The sequence below is a fragment of the Hemitrygon akajei genome, chromosome 8, assembly GCF_048418815.1.
Source record: "Hemitrygon akajei chromosome 8, sHemAka1.3, whole genome shotgun sequence".
NCBI classification, from domain to species: domain Eukaryota; kingdom Metazoa; phylum Chordata; class Chondrichthyes; order Myliobatiformes; family Dasyatidae; genus Hemitrygon; species Hemitrygon akajei.
Window position 1 is genome coordinate 27,827,284 of NC_133131.1, and position 19,406 is coordinate 27,846,689.

The following is a 19,406-nucleotide window of genomic DNA, read 5'->3' on the forward strand; positions in this document are numbered from 1 at the left end:
TACAAAGAACCAAATGAAGGAAACACCACAGTTATCAATTGAGAATTACCAAATGTATAGTCATTTATGGATCTCACAACTCCCCTACTCTGGGCTCAAGGGCAAGCACTGCTCTAGGAAGGCTTTTATTTTAAGACCAAATGATTAGCAAGGGTGGAAATTTTACAAGATACTTAAACAATATTTTCATCCTTGAACTGTAAGTACATGACCTTCATGGAATCTGTGAAGCTGATTCAGTCTTTTTGTAGCCTTGCCTAATCACCAGTTTTGAATTGAAAAATGTAATGCATGGCAATCTTTATTGCATCCACTGATCTAATGATTTGTAATTTGGTAATAGTTACCTTTGCAGTTTGAATTAGAGTATTTTTTGACTTTCATACCATTGGACATGTAAACTTATCAATGTGAAAGTGGCAGCATAAATAAAATTAGCACCTTGTGATTTCAAAAGTGGATATTCACTGTTTTGCTAAAATTCATTAATTCTACTTCAATAGAAATGTGTAGTAAACCTAGAATTATGTATCATTTAATATCCTTTGGAAGTTTTAATTGAAAAGTATAGGAAAAAACTTCTACTATATTGACATGTTGGTTTGTCATCTGAAAATGCTTTAATATAAAATGTTCAAGAGTTAACAGTTCTTTCTCTCCCTCATCCATCCCCACAAAAATGAATTGCAATACAGATAAGTTCAGTGGAGTATCTTGAATTATACATAATTGTATTGCAGTGTCCAACCTGAATTCTATAAGGTCATATTCCTGAGTAAATCTGACATCGGTGAATGTTTCATCAATCCTTCCCTTTGGTTTCTTTTGTTACAAGGAACAGAATATGAATCCAGATACACCATAACTGGAATGAAAGCAAATCTTTTAGTTAACTGCTCTACAAATGACCTTTTTAATTTAAAATAACATTTATTTTTCTTACCTCTACAGCCATACAAAGAAATCTTCCAGAGATCAGAAATGATGTTGCAAACCACTGAAGTTTAAGAGGCAGCATAAAATTATTTGTTAAAACTTGTTTGTGGTACCCGTACAACCAAACTGGAAGAACATGTAATCCACTGATAGCAAATGCTCCCAGTAAGCTCTTAAAACCTGTAGATAGAATATTGCACATTTTACAATGGTATTATTAAAACTTGGCTATAAAGATAATTTCTGAATGGATTTCAACAATACATCTGATTTATCTCACTTGATTTCTTTAATCTGCAAAAGATCCAATGCAAGTCTATTTAACTTTGCATTGAGAAACCAGAATAATGCTTTAGCTGCTAAAAATTTGGTTAATTCCAATCAAAGTCAAACCAGCTTAAGGCTTTATCAAGGAAGGAAAATGGGATAGGATATTGAAGGACTGGATGAGGAGTTGGTAGCAAAGCAGTTTGGATAAACAGTCTGAGTGGCTAAACTATTTTTGGAGAGCAGTCTCTCTATTTCATCCTATTTCTTTTATATTTCAAATGCTGAGAAGATGATGCCTTAGTGTTACATGAACTCTCAACTTGAGCTGTCTGTCCTTAGTTTAACCTTGTATGTGTGCAGTATTTTAGGTGGTACATCCCCACAATTCTTGGTGTGCTGACAAGTCTGCAATTACTTTCTTTCTTCTCTTTCAGAAATAGAATATTGCACATGTTTCTTCACTAAATCTACAGCAAATTCTTCGATCTGGCAGCTCTGGGAAAAATTACTGAGATAATTCCAAATGATCAAAAATGGAAACAATCAGCACCTAGAAACTAATTTTTCCACTGCCATTTTTTTAAAACATTCATGTTACCTGTTAAAGTTCCTCATTTGCTGAATTTTAAGTTCTTTGTGCCTTTGCTTTCTTAAAACTATGAAAATGTATAAAATAAACTCTTACATCTGTCATTTTCACTTTTGTTTAAAACATCTTTTTATTGTTTTAAAAACTATGCTAAGCAAATTAATATCAAATAATAGGTGGTGTCTGTTGTCTTGAATCTTTAACCAAAAGAACTGAAGCTCCTATTTGGCAGCAGTACACTTTTGACAAAGGATAAAGAAAAGCAACTAATAAAAGCTCGAGACTGATATAGTGAGCACAATGCATCAGTAAGCCTAGTGTAGAGATGAAATTTTGAAAGTGGAAAGCAGAGGATAAAAATTAATGGGCAAAATCATGGAAAATTCCAAGATGTTCTAAAAGTATATGAGGAAAGAATGTGTCTACTGGGAACCCAACATGGCAGCTTTAGCAAATACAAAAGGGTAACTGAATGAATACATCTTGTCATGTTGGAAGGAGAATGTTAAGTGTAGGAATAAATTTTTAAAATTTTATTAAAGGATCCAGTGTCTGTATATAAAACCTGGCAGGGCTGTTAAAATGTCTATAATGTTTGTAAACTGGAAAAAAAAGGAGGAACTAACTTAACCTATGTCTACAAGTAGGGGGCTGATGGACAGGATGGTTTTTGATGTGGGTCTGTTGTTTACTAAGGGAGAAAGCAATAGATATAGAGCAACTATAAGCTAGTTTAAACTCAACAATAGTTAAGCTGTTGGAAACAATTTTAATAACCTTAGCATTTATAAAGGCACAGGTGAATCAAGGAGAATCAGCACGGTAACACACAAAATGGTAGAGGAACTCAGCAGGCCAGGCAGCATCTATAGAGAAGAATAAACAGACCCTTCATCAAGATTCAACCTGAAGCATGAACTGTATGTTCCTTTCCATAGATGGTGCCTGACCTGCTGAGTTCCTCCAGCAGTTTGTATGTATTATTCTGGATTTCCAGCATCTGAAGTATCTTCAGTGTTTATGAATTAGAATGGTTTTGTTTAACAAATGTCATGTTACATTAGTCTAAAAAATTATTTGAGGTGGTGAAGAGTGCTGGGTATAGAGTATTCTAAATGGTATACATGATTTTAGCAAGGCATTTCACAATATTGGCAGATGGGTCAATAAAGTAGAAGCTCAAGATCCAAAGGAAAGCAACAAGTTGGATTAAAAGCTGACCTAGTTTTAGGAAACCAAGTGAAATGGTTGCTAAGAATTTTAGTGGTGTTTGCGGTGGGCTAAGGGCTGTACAAAACTTCTTGCAAAAGGATTACATTAGTCAGAGTCATAGAGCACCAGTCATTTAGTCAAGTAGAACCAGAGGGGATGAATGATACTCAAGTTGATAGTATGGTTTGTTAGAAGTTGGGCCTAGGCTACAGAAGATATCAAAGCATTAGATAATTTAAACAAGTAGCAAATATCCTAGTATTACATGCTTTAAGAAAAAAAGGTTAAGAAATTTATGGGGGTGCATGTTCAGAAATCCCAGAAGGTAGTAGGATGGCTAGATAATGGTGCCTTAAAGTAGACAATACTTTATTGGATAAGTGGGTGTGTAGGGGGAATAACTATGGCCCTAGAGGGAGTTAAATTAACTTTAAATCTCTCTTTGGCCAGCATTGACAGAAGGTCAAGCAGCATCCTCCTATGTAATAGATATCTTAAAAAAAATTCAAATTCACTGCCGCTTCCCCTCCTTCCCTTGAACCCCCTCCCCTCAAATCTGTAAGAGTGGTGCTATATTCACAAATAGAGAAGAAATAAGTGGCCTATTTCTGATCTATGTGTTTATTTAAACTTGGTAACATAGCCTTTACCAGCTGCAATTTGGGTTCCAGCCATCATTTCTTGGCTTAAGAACTTGCATTTTGGGATTCCTGTGCACATGTGAAAATCTCAGACTTACTAAGCAAACTGCATTCCACCATTAGTACCACTTTGTATCAGGTACTGAAAGTGAATACTGTATCTTGGAATATAGTGTGCTGTGCGATGGAAGCATGAATACTCTGAACTGGAAGTCACAAAGAATACTAAAATTTACACACTGCAACCTGACAAAAATCAGTTGTTGGTTCAGTATAAACTCATTTTTATAAAGTTACGTGTGGTTACTTTATACCAATTAGTTTAATTCTGTTCAATCATTGTAACCATATTTTTAAGGCTTGTCCTGAAGTCAACTTCACTTAGATTTTTGTCTGAATTTATTCAGAGTTCCTCAGCAATGCTGCTCTTTAGCTGTCTGAAACTGTGGAAATTACTGTTGGTGTCACTCCAGTCTTTTCTCTCATGAACAGAGGGGTAATTCTTCTTTCCTTACTCAACAGTTCCAAAGGCCAGCAGGACTGGGAGTGGCATGAAATGGAGAAATCCTTCCATGAATGTGTACTGAAATGCCTTGTCTAAAAACTTGTATCATGCCCAACAATGATGAAAAGGTCATTCCGGATATGAATGCTGCATTTGTTTTCTACTGCAAAAATGTAGAAGTATTTCATCTCTTAAAATCTGGTAGATTTAACCACCATGTGTCAGTCTTACAACACCAAAAATGGCCCTTCCAAGTTGGTCCCAATTGCCAACATCAGTCCCATAACCTAAAACATTACAATCCCTGTACCTCTCCAACTATCTTTTAAAAATTGTTAGTGTACATGATTCAATCACTTCCTCCGGCAACTTATTCCAAATTCATACTGTCCTTGAGAAGGCTGCCGCTCAAGTTCCTATTAAATCTTTACTCTCTCACCTCAAATCTCTGCCCTCTACTTGTTGATTCCCTAACCTTGGGAAAAAGACAGTATATTCGCACTATCTGTGCCCCTCGTGATTTCATAAGATTAGTCTCCTATGATCTAAGGAATAAAGTCCCAGCCTGTCCAACCACAGCCTATAACTCAATCCCTCAAATCCTGACAAATTATCACAAATAGGGTGCTGATGCACTGTGGCAGGCCGGTTCCCCTCCACCACCACACTCAACAATTTCTTCAGACACAAAAAGTGTAGCCATGGGCCAGCTACGCCTGCTTGTTGTTGACTAGATGGAACAGACCATATTCCACTTAGAGAACTGTGCTCAGTTCTGGTCACCTGACTACAGGAAGGATGTGGAAATATAAAAAGAGATTTACAAAGATGTTGCCTGGATTGGGGAGCATGCCTTATGAGAATAGGTTGAGTGAACTCTGCCTTTTCTCCTTGGAGCAACAGAGGATGAAAGGTGACCTGATAGGGGTGTATAAGATGATGAGAGGTATTGATTGTGTGGATAGTCAGAGGCTTTTGCCCAGGGCTTAAATGGCTAACACAAGAGGGCACATTTTTAAGGTGCTTGGAAACAAGTACAGAGGAGATGTCAGGGGTAAGTTGTTTTTTTATTTAAAAAATGCAGAGTGGTGAGTGTGTGGAATGGGCTGCCAGTGGTGGTGGAGGCAGATACGATAGGGTATTTTAAGAAACTGCTGGATAGGTACATGGAGCTCAGTAAAAGAGGGCTATGGGTAACTTTAGGTAATTACTAAAGTACGTACATGTTTGGCACAGCATTGTGGGGCGAAGGGCCTGTATTGTGCTGTAGGTTTTCTGTTTCCAAGTTTTCCCTGGTAATGCCCCCCTCCCCAACTGTTTCTGCATTACATTGATGACTGCATTGATGCAGCTTCATGCAGCCATTTTATCTACAGTAAATTTCATTAACCTTGTCTCAAACTTTCACTTTGCCCTTAAATTCACTTGGTCTATTTCTGATACCTTTCTCAATCTGCCTCCCATCTCTGGAGACAAATAGTCTACGGATAATTTTATAAACCTACTGATACCCACACCTCTGATTGTTCCTCTTCTCATCCCGTATCCTATAAAAATGACATTCACTTTTCTCAGTCCCTTTGTCTCTGCAGCATTTGTTCCCAGTATGAGGCTTTCCTTTCCATGACATTAGAGATGTCCTCCTGTTTTCCTTCCAGCACCATTGATGCTGCTCTCAACTGCCTCCTCCATTTCCCAAACATCCATGCTCACCCCATCTTCCTGCAGCCTTAACAGGAATAGTTTCTCTTGGCCTCGCCCAACATACTCTGCAGTTTCCGCTATATTCAACAGGATCCTACATCCAAACATCTTTATCTTCTCTCCACCCCCGCTCCAAATCTCTGCTTTCTGCAGGAATTGCTCCCTCCAGGATCCCCTTGTCCATTCATCTCTCTCCATTAATCACCCTCCTGGCACTGAATCCTGCAAGTGGCAGAAGTACTACACCTGCCCGTTAACCAACTCCTCACCTCCATTCAGGACCCCAAGCAGTCCTTCTGGGTGAGGCAACACTTCCCCTACAAATCTACTGTGATCATCTACTGTGTTTGATGCTCTGAATGCAGCCTCAACGTTAGTGAGACTGAATGTAGATCGGAGGACTATTTTGTTGAGAATCTCCACTCCATCCACAAAAAAACGGGAGTGGCCAACCACTTTAATTCCAATCCCCATCCATTCTGACACATCGGTCCGTGGCATCCTCTTCTGCCACGATGAGACCACTCGGGTTGAAGGACCAACAGCTCATTTTTCATCTAGGTAGTCTCCAAATGGATGGTATGAACACCAATTTCTCCAATGTCCAGACATTTTATCCCTCTCCCTTTCCCTCCTTCAATTTCCCACTCTGGCTTCTTACTTCACCTGCCTATCACCTCCCCCTGCTGCCCTTCCTCTTCTCTTATGATCCACTCTCCTCCGATTCTTTCTTCTCCAGCCCTTTACCTTTTCCACCTATTACATCCCAGCTTTGTACTTCATCACCACTCACCCACCTACATAGCTTCACCTATAACCTTCTAGCTTGTCTTTCCCCTCCCTCCTGATTCTTATTCTGGCATTTTCCCCCTTCCTTTCCAGTCCTGATGAAGGACTTCAGCTTGCAACACCAACCATTTATTCATTTCCATAAATGCTGCCTGTCCTGACGAGTTCCTCCATAATTTTGCGTTTAGCATTGTAACAAATATTTTCTGTGCTCTCTCCAGTTTAACGTCTTTCCTTTTGTAGGGTAACCAAAACTAAACACAATATTCCAGCTGCAGCTTCATTATTCACATGGTTAGGAGATCTAGGCCTCATATGGAGCCAGTGATCATTAATGGAGAATGTGTGGAGCAGGTTAAGACCTACAAGTATCTGGGAGTACAGTTAGACGAGAAGCTAGACTGGACTGCCAACACAGATGCCTTGTGCAGAAAGGCACAGAGTCGACTGTACTTCCTTAGAAGGTTGGCGTCATTCAATGTCTGTAGTGAGATGCTGAAGATGTTCTATAGGTCAGTTGTGGAGAGCGCCCTCTTCTTTGTGGCGGCGTGTTGGGGAGGAAGCATTAAGAAGAGGGATGCCTCACGTCTTAATAAGCTGGTAAGGAAGGCGGGCTCTGTCGTGGGCAAAGTACTGGAGAGTTTAACATCGGTAGCTGAGCGAAGGGCGCTGAGTAGGCTACGGTCAATTATGGATAACTCTGAACATCCTCTACATAGCACCATCCAGAGACAGAGAAGCAGTTTCAGTGACAGGTTACTATCGATGCAATGCTCCTCAGACAGGATGAAGAGGTCAATACTCCCCAATGCCATTAGGCTTTACAATTCTACCGCCAGGACTTAAGAACTTTTTAAAAGCTATTATTAATGCTTTTTGAGATAGTGATTTAGATGCATATCATATTCTTTACTGAGTTAAGTATTGTATGTAATTAGTTTTGCTACAACAAGTGTATGGGACATTGGAAAAAAGTTGAATTTCCCCATGGGGATGAATAAAGTATCTATCTATCTATCTATCTATTTTCCTGTGGCCAAACCATAGCTCTTAGCTGTTTAAAGTACTTGAAATTTCATTTGAATATATTAAAAGACCAAACTAGTGATGAAGGTATAATCAAAGGGGATACCAGACATTCCTTCAGATATATAAAGTGTAAAAGAGAGGTGACAGTGGATATTGAATTGCTGGAAAACGATGCTGGAGAGGTAGTAATGGGGGACAACAAAATAGCAGATGAACTGAGTAAGTATTTTCTGTCAGTATTCGCTGTAGAAGACACAAGCAGCATGGTGGAAGTTCCATATGTCCGATATCATGAAGTGTGTGAAGATAAAGAGAAGGTTCTTGGGAATCAGTTTATGTTGTGTACTTGGATTTTCAGAAGGCCTTTGACAAGGTGCCACACATGAAACTGTTTAACAAGCTATGAGCCCATGGTATTACAGAAAAGATTCTAGCATGGATAAAGCAGTGGTTGAATGGCAGGGGGCAAAGAATGGGAATAAAAGAGAACCTTTTCTGATTGGCTGCTGGTGACTAGTGGAATTCCACAGGGGTCTGTGTTCGGACTGATACTTTTTACATTATATGTCAATGATTTGTATGATGGTTTTGTTGCAAAGTTTGCAGACGATATGAAGATATGTGGAGAGACAAGTAGTTTTGAGGAAGTAGAGAGGCTACAGAAGACACCTAGATTAGGAGAATGGACAAAGAAATGGCAGATAGAATACAAAGTTAAGTGTATGGTCATGTAATCTGGTAGAAGAAATGAATCGAGAGAAAATACAAAAACCGAGATGTAAAGGAACTTGGATTCCCTATAGATTAGTTTGCAGGTTGAGTGTGGTGAGGAAGGCAAATGTAATGTTAGTATTAATTTCAAGAGGACGAATATAAAAACAAGGGTGTCATGTTGAAACTTCATAAAACACTGGTAAAGCCTCACCTGGAGCATAGTGAGCAGGTTTGGGCCCATTATCTTAGAAGGGATGTGCTGTATCAGGAGAGGGTTCAAAGGAGGTTCATGAAAATGATTCCAGAACTGAATAGCTTGTCATGTGTACAGCATCTGATGGGTCTGTATTCACTAGAATTCATAAGAAAGAGGGGCAACTTCTTTGAAACCTACCAAATGGGTGAAAGGCCTTGATAGAGTGGATGTGGAGAGGGCGTTTCCTATGGCGTGAGAGTCTAAGACCACAGCGTAAAAATAGATGGGTGTCCTTTTAGAACCGAGATGAGGAGGAATTTCTCTAGTCAGAGCAGTGAATCTATGGAATTCATTGCCACAGGCAATGTCTAGAGGCCAAGTCTTCATGTATATTTAAGGCATAAGTTGATAAGATTCTTGATTGGTCAGGGCATGAAAGGATATGGAAAGAAGGCAGGAGATTGGGACTGAGAAGAAAATTGGATCAGCCATGATGAAATAGTGGAGCAGATTTGATAGTCCAAGTAGACTAATTCTGCTCCTATATCTTAGGGTCTTAAAAACAGTCTAGATTTCTACTCCCCTTCCTTAGATTATGATGCAGTTCTGCAGTCACTCCTCCCATGAGAGCAAGGTTCTCTGCAGACCCAAGCAACATTTGTCTCTGTAGGCTCTTTGTCCTCTGTGAGATGCTCATAAAAAGGGAACAGACACCCGTTGTAGCAGGTATGGACCATATTGGTACCTACTGATTTATTACCATACCTTCAAAGGTTCATCGCCCAATTTTAAGAAAAAAAACATCAGTTCAGTCTTCACTAACTGGGAACCTGGTCCAATTTCTTGTACTCAACTGCTTTCATTGCTGGGGAATGACAGTGAAGGCTTTGAATAGAAATAGTCCCTGTCATAGCTGGAGTTTGATAAACTTGGACAAGTGGTGCGGCCACATGGCAATTAGACAGATTAGAGCTGAATCTTGGCCCGCACAATGATTGTGGGCTCCTCGTACCAGTTGCATCATGTTTTAACAGACTGCCTGGAGCCTGACTCCCCATTTCTTTGTCTACACAGCCATAAATTTCTCTGGGAACAACCTCCATCCCTGTCTTTAGTAATAGTGCAAGTTTTCAATCCCAAAAGGATATCAGCACAGAGCATCACATCACTCACTCCAGTGCACTTAACACTTGACCTCACAAGCAATCTCTCCAAATCAAGACTTGGGCTGATTTGTCGCTGGAATCGTGACAGTTTCCTACCGCAGCAGTAAAATTAGTAACAGATCTTACGTACAATGCCTCATTGATCCTTTTTAATCAATGATTTTATTAATACCCCCTGGGAACACATCCTGTTTATAAGCAAAATAGTATGGAATGTATGGATTTCCCAGGGCTGAGTTTTAGCCCAGGAAAGCCAATTTTGACATAACAGGGTCTAACAAGCAACCCCAGCTATCCTACATCAAATGTGCAAATAGATGGAAGCAAGAAATGTTTCCTTATTTGTACATGCTGCTTTAGAACAGCAGAGATATAACAGAACTTAAACACAGGTTTGCTTTTTACTGAAACCCAAGTCTAAAGAGGAAACAGCTTATTTAAGTACTGCAACAAAAAAGTAAATGTGGTATCAAGGGACAAAAGAACTTACCCACTTCCACTTTCTACCTACACCCAGTTCTACACAGAAACCAGTTAACTGAGTGGTAAAACTATTGTACAACATCACCAATGCTATCTTAGGGTACAAAAACTTGACCACAAACTGTCTTTTTTTCTTCTTGTACACTAGTTTGACAGAAGAAACAAAATTGATTTTAAAAAAGTGGTATATCAAAGGATCTTGTGTTTAGCAATGATGAAAGTCTATGAGCAGATGGACTGAAATTTAAGAAAACAAAATAATTCACCATTATGTACTCTTGGTTTAATTTAAATGGAGAAAGGCCCATGGATAAAAATTTGATTCCACATCTAATGAACAGTTTATCCTTTTAAGACTATAAATGTGTTGACCCAAATTTTGAAAATCAAAACTATAAAATGCAAAATTCTGCTCATGAAATTGTACAGCCTGCATGAATTCATAGATTCTGTATGTGAAATTAATCACTATTTTAATATTCATTTAACTTGTTACACATGAAATATTATCTCCAGTTCCACCAAAAGTCAGAAGTCTATCATTGTAATAGGGTTAAATTTTGCTCTTTCCCATTCCATTAAAGATTTAGCTGCAAAAGTAGGTTAAGAAAACCAATTGGCTATGCTTCCATTGTAGAGTAATGGCATTGATCTACAGGTATCACTTCTGTTAATAGAACATTAATTTGTAATTATTTCAAGTTCATTATCAGACACAAATGGGATATAAATGCCATGAAAATGTAGCTTATTACAGCCTTTTGGTTTTAATAAATAGTAGTTGATGTGGAAACAATGAGGAATTTTGTCTTTAACTTGACTCATGCTGCACTTTAAACTGATACCATTCGCCATTAAAACTTTCAGAACAGGTATAAATGCACTTCATTTTATTTAGGCTAGCATTTGAGGCAATGAATCTTACAATACGGTCAGCAAGTTTGCCACTTCCCTGTAGCTTTGAAAAAAAGCATCACTCAAATTATCAGAGTGCAACGTAAATGCCAAAGCAAAGCCATTGAGCTTTAATTTCAATGTACATATATGTCACCCTGAGATTCATTTTCTTGCAGCTGTACTCAATAAATCCAATAAACACAATAGAATCAATGAAAGACTGCACCAACTGGGCAGACAACCAGTGTACAAAAGACCGCAAACAGAAAGAGAAAGAAAGAAAGAATGATAATAAATAAACAATAAAAAGAGAACATGAGACGAGTCCTGGAAAGTGAGTCCATTGGTTGTGGGAACAGTTCAGTGATGGGGCGAGTGAAGTTATCCCCTCTGGTTCAAGAGCCTGATGGTTGAGGGGCAATAACTGTTTCTGAACTTGATGGTGCGAGTCCAGATGCTCCTGTACCTTCTTCCTGATGGCAGCAGCTAGAAGAGAGCATGTCTGGGGAGGTGGGGGCCCCTGATGATGGATGTTGCTTTTTTGTGACCCAACAGACTGGGCCACATCTATTTTTGTTGGATTTTCCATTCAAGGGCATTGGTGTTTCCATACCAGGCAGCTAGTCAATTATATATCTATAAAGGTTTGTCAGTTTTAAATGTGCCAAATCTTTGCAAACTCCTAAGGAAGTAAAGGTGTTACCATGCTTTCTTCATAATTGCACTTATATGCTGGACCCATGTAAAAAAACCAAATGAGTGGTATGGATTAAACGAGACAAAAAAAAGTACGGAATGTTGGGGCAAGGGGTAAATTAGAATATTGGTTTCCATATAAGAGAGAAAAAATAAAGTGTGGGTTAAAGATTAGATTTGAATAGAATGAAGGGAAATGAAATTTACTTTTCCTCCAATATGGTTCAATAAATGAAAATGAACTCACACTGATCAGCAGGTAATACGAAGTCCCAAGTGCTTTCCCTGTTCTTAGAATCCTTGGATTATTAATTTTTAGATTGAAGTTCCTTTGTTAGTCTAATGAACAATTAAGTATAAACTCAAGAGAATGAATAGCAAGATGCTCCATTTACAAACTAATGCCCAAGTAATGCAAAGTGACAATTGTGATATATTCTTCACAATTCGTTAGCCTATGCACATTTCAAAATAGATTTCCAAAGTATTTTTCTTCCACAAATATTGATCTTATGTATCTGAATGCTCCACAAAATATCCAAACTATCTCCAACAGCTGCCTGACAAATGGAGGAACTACGGGTGAACTACATTTTACATGAATAAAGTGGCCACTGAATTAGGCACAGGAGAGGAACTGTAGCCCATCCATTTCAAGGTTTGTTTTATATTCAGGGATGCTCTTCTACACACCACTGTTGTAACACATGGTTGTGTGAGTTACTGGCACCTTCCTGTCAGCTTGAACCAGTTCTTGCCATTTTCCTCTGAATTGCCTCATTAACAAGACGTTTTTGCCCACAGAACTGCCACTCACTGGTTTTTTTGTTTTGATTTTCTCTGTAAATTCTTGAGACTGTTGTGTGTAAACATCCTAGGATATCAGTAGATAGTGAGGTTCCCAAACCACCCTGTCTGGCATCAACAATCATTCCTCAGTCAGAGTCAGTTAGATTACATTTCTTCCTTATTCTGATGTTTGGTCTGAACAATGCGTGAACCTCTTGACCATGTCTCCAGCTTTTATGCATTGAGTTGTTGTCACATGATTGGCTGATTAAATATTTGTATTAATGAGCAGTGGCCACTGATTGTATGTTAAATAAAATCAAATTATGCATCTCAGAGCTCAATAAAACATCATGAATAGAGACTTCAGTTACCATTGCTGAATTAAGGAAACTCAAAACTGTGGCTCAGTTGTATGGGAAAGCTATGACTATGCACTCAAGTTCTTAGCTATAATAGCTGCAGATGGTAAAAAAGATGGAAATTATATAGTTATCTGTCTGGGTATGTCCTTGTGGTCATCTAAAGATCAAGAATGGCAGGTATCTAGAGGAACTATATTAGTACAAAATGCTGGAAGTTCTGTTCCCTGTCCCTCCTTCCCTCACCATCCAGGCACTTAATGAGTCCTTCCCTGTGAAGCAGCAATTAACTTACAGTTTAATTCAATACACTTAATGTCATCTCTCCTTTTGAGAACCATATTGGGCGACTCAGCAGAGGTGTTATGCACGCATGATTCTGGATAACCATGTACTTTAAGTTCCCCATCACTTTAAATCTCCAGCCCACTCCCACACTGGCTGTGTCACTGACCTCTTGTATTTCTCTAATGATTTGATATGAACATGAGCAGCATAGCAGTTAGCATGACACTATTACAGCTTAGTTCGGTTTCTTTCCACAGTCCAAAGACATACTGACTAATAGGTTACTTGGTTGTTGTAACATGTCCAGTGATTAAGTTAGGGTTAAATCGTTAGGTTACTGGTGGCATGGCTCAAAGCCCATAAGGGCCTATTCCATGCTGTATCTCTGGTAATAAATGAATGAGAAATGGAACCTCATACCCTATCTAGACATATTGCAGTCCTTGATACTGATTCAGTAATTTCAAGTAACTAGTTTTTCCCATTTATGGCACAACTAGCCAGTTAGATATACACGACCATCCACGTGAAACATTTACTTAGTTTTGTTTACTCCATAGATGCTACAGATGTGCAAAAATTTCCAGCAACTGCCATGTTCTGTATTTGTGTTCCAGCACACTTTCTCACCTATTTAACTCTGATAAAAGCTCATCAGTATGAAATAAAATACTTTCTCCTTACAGGTTTCCAGCATTTACTTAGAGGGCAACACTCACAGTATAATTTATAACTCATATACACCAAGACTGAGAATACTTTTAAACTACCTTATTTTAACAATATATTCCTGTGATGAAAGGAATCCCATGAGAAAATGTGTTTTGTTTGAAAATAAAAGGATTCTCAATTCAAGCAAGAGCTTTCAGGAGAGAGCAGAAGGCCTGATAAAAGTAATCCAGTCACAGACAACTGATACAGTTTAAACATTCCATGTACTTCCTCAGTGCCCTTTATATAGCATCTGTGGACAGATATACAAGCTTAGTTTCAACAACGAACCCTCAGTTCTGAGACATCAGTGAGGACTCACACCATACTCTCCCAAGCATGAGATAAAACTGTCTGCAGGTTAAATGATTTGACTCTGGTGAAGAGTTTTATACAGAAACAAGCATCTAATCAGATGGTGAATTATACAAAACACTCTCCCGATGATGGGAGAGTCCAAAACCAGAGGACACAGCCTCAGAATATAGTGGCGTCCCTTTAGAATGGAAATGAGGAGGAATCTCTTTAGCCTGAGGGTGGTGAATCTGTGGAATTTGTTGCCACGCCACAGGCAGCTGTGGAGGCCAAGTCCTTATGTATATTTAAGACAGGAGGTTAATAGATTCTTGATTGATCAGAGCAAGAAGGGATACAGTGACGAGGCAGGAGAATGGGGCCGCTAGAAAATTGGTGAAATGGCAGAGCAGACTCAATGGACCAAGTGGCCTAATTCTGCTCCTATATCTTATGGTCTTGTACACTAAGTGGTATATTTGTTTTAAAAGATTCAAATGCTTACAGTCCCTTTCACCTGGGTTTCCAGTAACAAGTTTTTTCCACACTGACACCGAAAGAGACCCTGTCTCATTACACTGACCATGCCTAAAATTCCGAATTGAAACATTCTTAATCAAATGTCTATGGTAATTGACAGCCAAATTTAAGGTGAAATTTTCCACCAGTACATTTCTAATGTTAAATTTAATGTTAATTTCTATTGTTAAAGGTTCTTAATAAAGTAATTAACCTACCATTTGACATTGTTTTCCGAACAAACCAAGGACTATTTTGAAATTTCTTCTTCCAGTCACCTCCCATGGAGCCATGTGTACAAACGAAAACCAACCATTCAAGGCTACTTATAAAATGTCCCCACTGGAAAAAAAATAAAACAAGGAATTGGTCTGCAATTTTTTTTTCATTCAAACAATACAAGCTTATAATGAGGTTATTTTTCCTGTTTTCGTGATGGCTCTTTCCTGCATCTGAAATTGATGGATAATCAAACTGAACATCAAGTGCATCTTCAAGGATGCATCTGACCTATCTCCAGCAGTTCCCAATTTCAAATTTAAAGCATTCATACAACTTCAGAAACTTGTGATCTCCTAGTTTAACACTTGCACTTTTTCTACATGTTTGCATACTTTTTCCTTCCAAGTAAAAATTACCAACTATTCTGAATGAGGCATTCACTAACCTTAACAACCCACTCTACAACCCCTCTTCACTCAGAGTTGGGATGTAATGTTGCACAAAAGACTTGCTGAAGAAGTGAAGAAACTTATCCATGGTGGTAATTTTATTATTGCTATTAAATAGCCTCTTGGTTTTCTTTCTTGCAATGGAAGGCATCCTAATATCTCAAATCACACCTCATTATTATAGCTTTCAACCCAATAAATAATCACAATAAAGCTACAGCAATAAATTCTTCCTTTACTTGTGTATTTCCTCATTCTATGCAACCATATTGGAGGAAAAGTCAATTATAATGTGCTATACACAGTCATTATAACAGCTAAAATTATTTGTGCACTTACATCATACAGCAAGCTCCACAACATGCTACGCCCAATGTTGTCGATAACCACATCAAACCACGCTCCAAATTCAGATACCTGATTTAACCGACGTGCTGCAAATCCATCAAACCCTGCAATGTTTGGAACATTCTGTAAAATCGTGGAAACTTTATATCTCATGTAAATACATAGAAGAGCACAAGTACAATTTAAGTGTTTAATAAGATCACAATTTTGTACATACCATTATACCCCCATTGGTGTGGAAAGCTTATGTGCTACAAGATTTCAGTATTACAGTGCTCATCATGAAAGCTATTTATAAACATATGCTACCGTTAAATCACCCGATTTCTGAATTTTCTTAGCTGCACTCTGTAGTTTCTTCCTTTTTTTGCCACCTATTGAATACAGTAGTCAATACGAGTTTAAATCCTTGTCAATAACCACCCTAAATTAATTAGTAATAAAAAACACTGTTTAGCACAGAGTAAATATTAATCTTCTGTACAAACAGCTTATACCCTGCTGTTATAAGGTTATTGAATTGTCCATGTTAGCACAATAACATGGACTCTTGGCCTAACTTAACTCATTATGATCTTGCACTCTCTCTATAACTGTATTCTGCATTGTAATATCATTTTCCCTTCTATCTCAACGTACTATCATGAAATGATCTGTAATGGTTGGCATGCAAAACAAAGTCTTTCACTGTATCTGTGACAATAATAAACTAATTTACCAAGATGTCTGACAGGAAGTCCCCGGCTGTCAAAGGACCAGCAAGTTGCATCAAGTCAACTTCAGTCTTCTTAAAATCAGTCAGAACACCAAGAAAGAATCTGTTTTTTTCCCCCAATACCATCAGTTACAGAGATAAAGAATTGTTTTCACTTAAAAAAAAGACATCTTGGAGAAAACAGATCCTGAGCCTCATGTCAAGACAACCTAGGTCAAAAAGCTCCAGGCCAAAGCAAAAAGCATTTTCATTGGAATAAAAGAGAACTTCCCACAGAAGGAATGATAAAACTTTTGCTGAAATTTGTGAATCATCAGTACATTAATCCTTGTGTTTAATAATAAATTCTAAGATGTAACATCCTGCATAACGGATAAGAAGTCCAAGAACAGCATTAAGTCAAATTCCAGGTGGTTTTAAAGTTTCCTTTGCTTTTCAGGTGATCATCTCATTTCAACAATGTACAAGCTGTCAGCTGACTTTTCAGAGTTAAGTGTCAGACTTACACTAACTTTAGCTTTTATCTATAATATATCAATGTACCTTTATAAATAATCAATAGGTCCCACATTCATCCTAAATCACTGTTAACCAATAGGTTTACTGGTGTATAATTTTGGTCTTCAGCAAGAAATGATAAGCCAAGCCTCAAGGTAGCCACAAAACTACTGCAAAAGAAAATATCCACTTCTGAATTGTGTGCATTAAATTTTCATGTATTATCAATCTCAAGATAAACAGTAAGATATTCATCCACTAACATGCTACATTACAATTGGTGGCATATTGAGTCACAGAGCCATATTGGTTTGTTCTTTTCTTTCACCAGAATTCATAAGCAGGTGCTGTACTTGCATCTGGGAAGGGTGAAAATATAAAGTCTAAGATTTGTATAAGTTCTGCTAGATCATAGTATTACAGTTTACAGAATCAAAAGGTTGAAGTACTATTTAGAATATTGTGTGCAAATTTGAACATCCCATTTTTGAATAAAAATAATGAGTAAGAAATTTTAAAAAAGGAACAACGACTTTCAGTTCCATAACACAAAAGGCAAAAAAAATGTAATGCATTAACTCAAACTGAACCATCAGGAAAGCTCAAATCACAATTAGAAAATCTGCAGATGTTGGAAATCAAAGTAATATGTACAAAATACTGGAGGAACTCAGAAGGCCATGCAGCAGCTATGCAAAGAGTAAACAGTTGATGTTTTGGGCCAAGACCCGTAATCAGGACTGGGAAAAAAAAAGATTAGAAATCTGAATTGAAGCTTAAATGCCCTTTCTTAGGAGAACAGAATATGAAAATAACGAATATCTCAAATGTGATAGTAAAGGATTAGCTTTATTTGACACATGTACATCAAAATATACAGTAAAATGCATCATTTACAACAACAACCAACACAAATGTACTGGGAGTAGCAAGTGTCAACATGCTTCCTGTGCCAACATAACATGCCCACTACTCACTAATCCTGATCATATTTCTTTGGAATCTGGGAGGAAAGTCACATGGTCATGGGGAAAATGTACAAACTCCTTACAGACAATAGCAGGAATTGAACCCCGATCAATGATTGCTGGCACTGTACATGTTGCAATAACGCCTATGTACTGTGCAGCAACATTAAATAGAATTACAGATTATAAAATCTTCATCTTGAATAAACTCGGTGAAAATATCAATTAAGTATTTGACATATTCAAATAATGAAAATCCATGTACACAATTCAAAAGCATTAAGAACACATGCGCAAAAATTAAATCTCCCAACAAGCAAAAACGTTACAATGTTTGCAGTACTCTGAGCTCAGCAAAATGTAACTTAATATTGCTTGCCAGTAGGCACTGTTAAGTTTGCTTCAGTTCAGTGTGGACCTCTGATCAAAAAGTCTAAGACAAGAAACTAAGTAACACGTTCTCTTTTGTGACGAAACAAACAAAGTAATGGACATGTTCCCAAGCATACAAATTATATCTGCCAATACTATAAAATGTTGACAAGATTAATAGTTGGTAACTTTAGCAATAAGACTTGATAACAAATTCTTCCTCAAGACCCAATTACAGTGAAATCTTCTAAAAAAAAATTACTTTGGATATAAAATCCACAAGCATTTTAAGTACTTAAAATTGAACCACCACGAGCTAAAGGGAAGTGTTATCTTTATTATTAATAAAAAGGAAGCTTGGGTATTACTAACATGAAACTAACATGTTGCAACTTAAAATTAAGAGAACTCACAACATCTGTGAAATCCGATGCCCAACCAAGGAAACCTCAGATATTAAAGCAATTTTATTCTAGATTTTTTTTCCCCCTTCTTCCAACAGATAGTCTTTTAAAGATGAACACTTACCATCAAGAATTATAGATGTCACATAACAGGAAATAAACCATACAGGGTGATTGAAGGACCACCAGCTAACCAGCAGCAGGGCTAATCTCATGTAACCTAAAAACAGAATCACTCAGATTTAGTTAAAGCAGACTATGTCGACATAACAAACTTCTCACTGCCCCAACCCACATACTGTAGATTTTAACTTTTCATAACACGAAACATCAAAATATATATTTCCTGAACATTTACTTAAGTTTGCGTTGAAACACACTTTTCACCATCTTCCCTTTAAAGTCTGACCAAGTTACAGAATCATCCATGGCTGAAATCAGTCAGCCATCTGTGTTAGTTCTCTGTTTGACCAAACCTGGCTCCTTCTGCAGAAGCCTTCCAATTTTCTTTTCCCCTCACCAGATAATCACATGTCACCATGAGTTTTCTCTTGAAGGCAACCTATGGTCATAAATGATGGATAAACAATAGGTTATTAAGTTCACACAGTGTTTCAGTTTACAAGCCTATTGTACTATG

At 37.8% G+C, this 19,406-nt stretch overlaps 1 protein-coding gene across 4 annotated transcripts in view; it reads right to left on the reverse strand.

The window, feature by feature from the left end:
- Positions 1-597: 597 nt before the first annotated feature.
- LOC140731747 (uncharacterized) overlaps positions 598-19,406 on the reverse strand; it is a 75,508-nt gene continuing 56,699 nt past the window's right edge. For all 4 annotated transcript variants that reach the window (XM_073053499.1, XM_073053500.1, XM_073053497.1 and 1 more), the window contains 5 exons: positions 18,891-18,986; positions 15,801-15,913; positions 15,009-15,132; positions 944-1,116; positions 598-865 (listed from right to left, as the gene is read on the reverse strand). In XM_073053499.1, the coding sequence (XP_072909600.1) occupies positions 803-865; positions 944-1,116; positions 15,009-15,132; positions 15,801-15,913; positions 18,891-18,986 (569 nt within the window). In that variant the 3' untranslated portion in view covers positions 598-802. The remainder of the gene's footprint in view (positions 866-943; positions 1,117-15,008; positions 15,133-15,800; positions 15,914-18,890; positions 18,987-19,406) is intronic.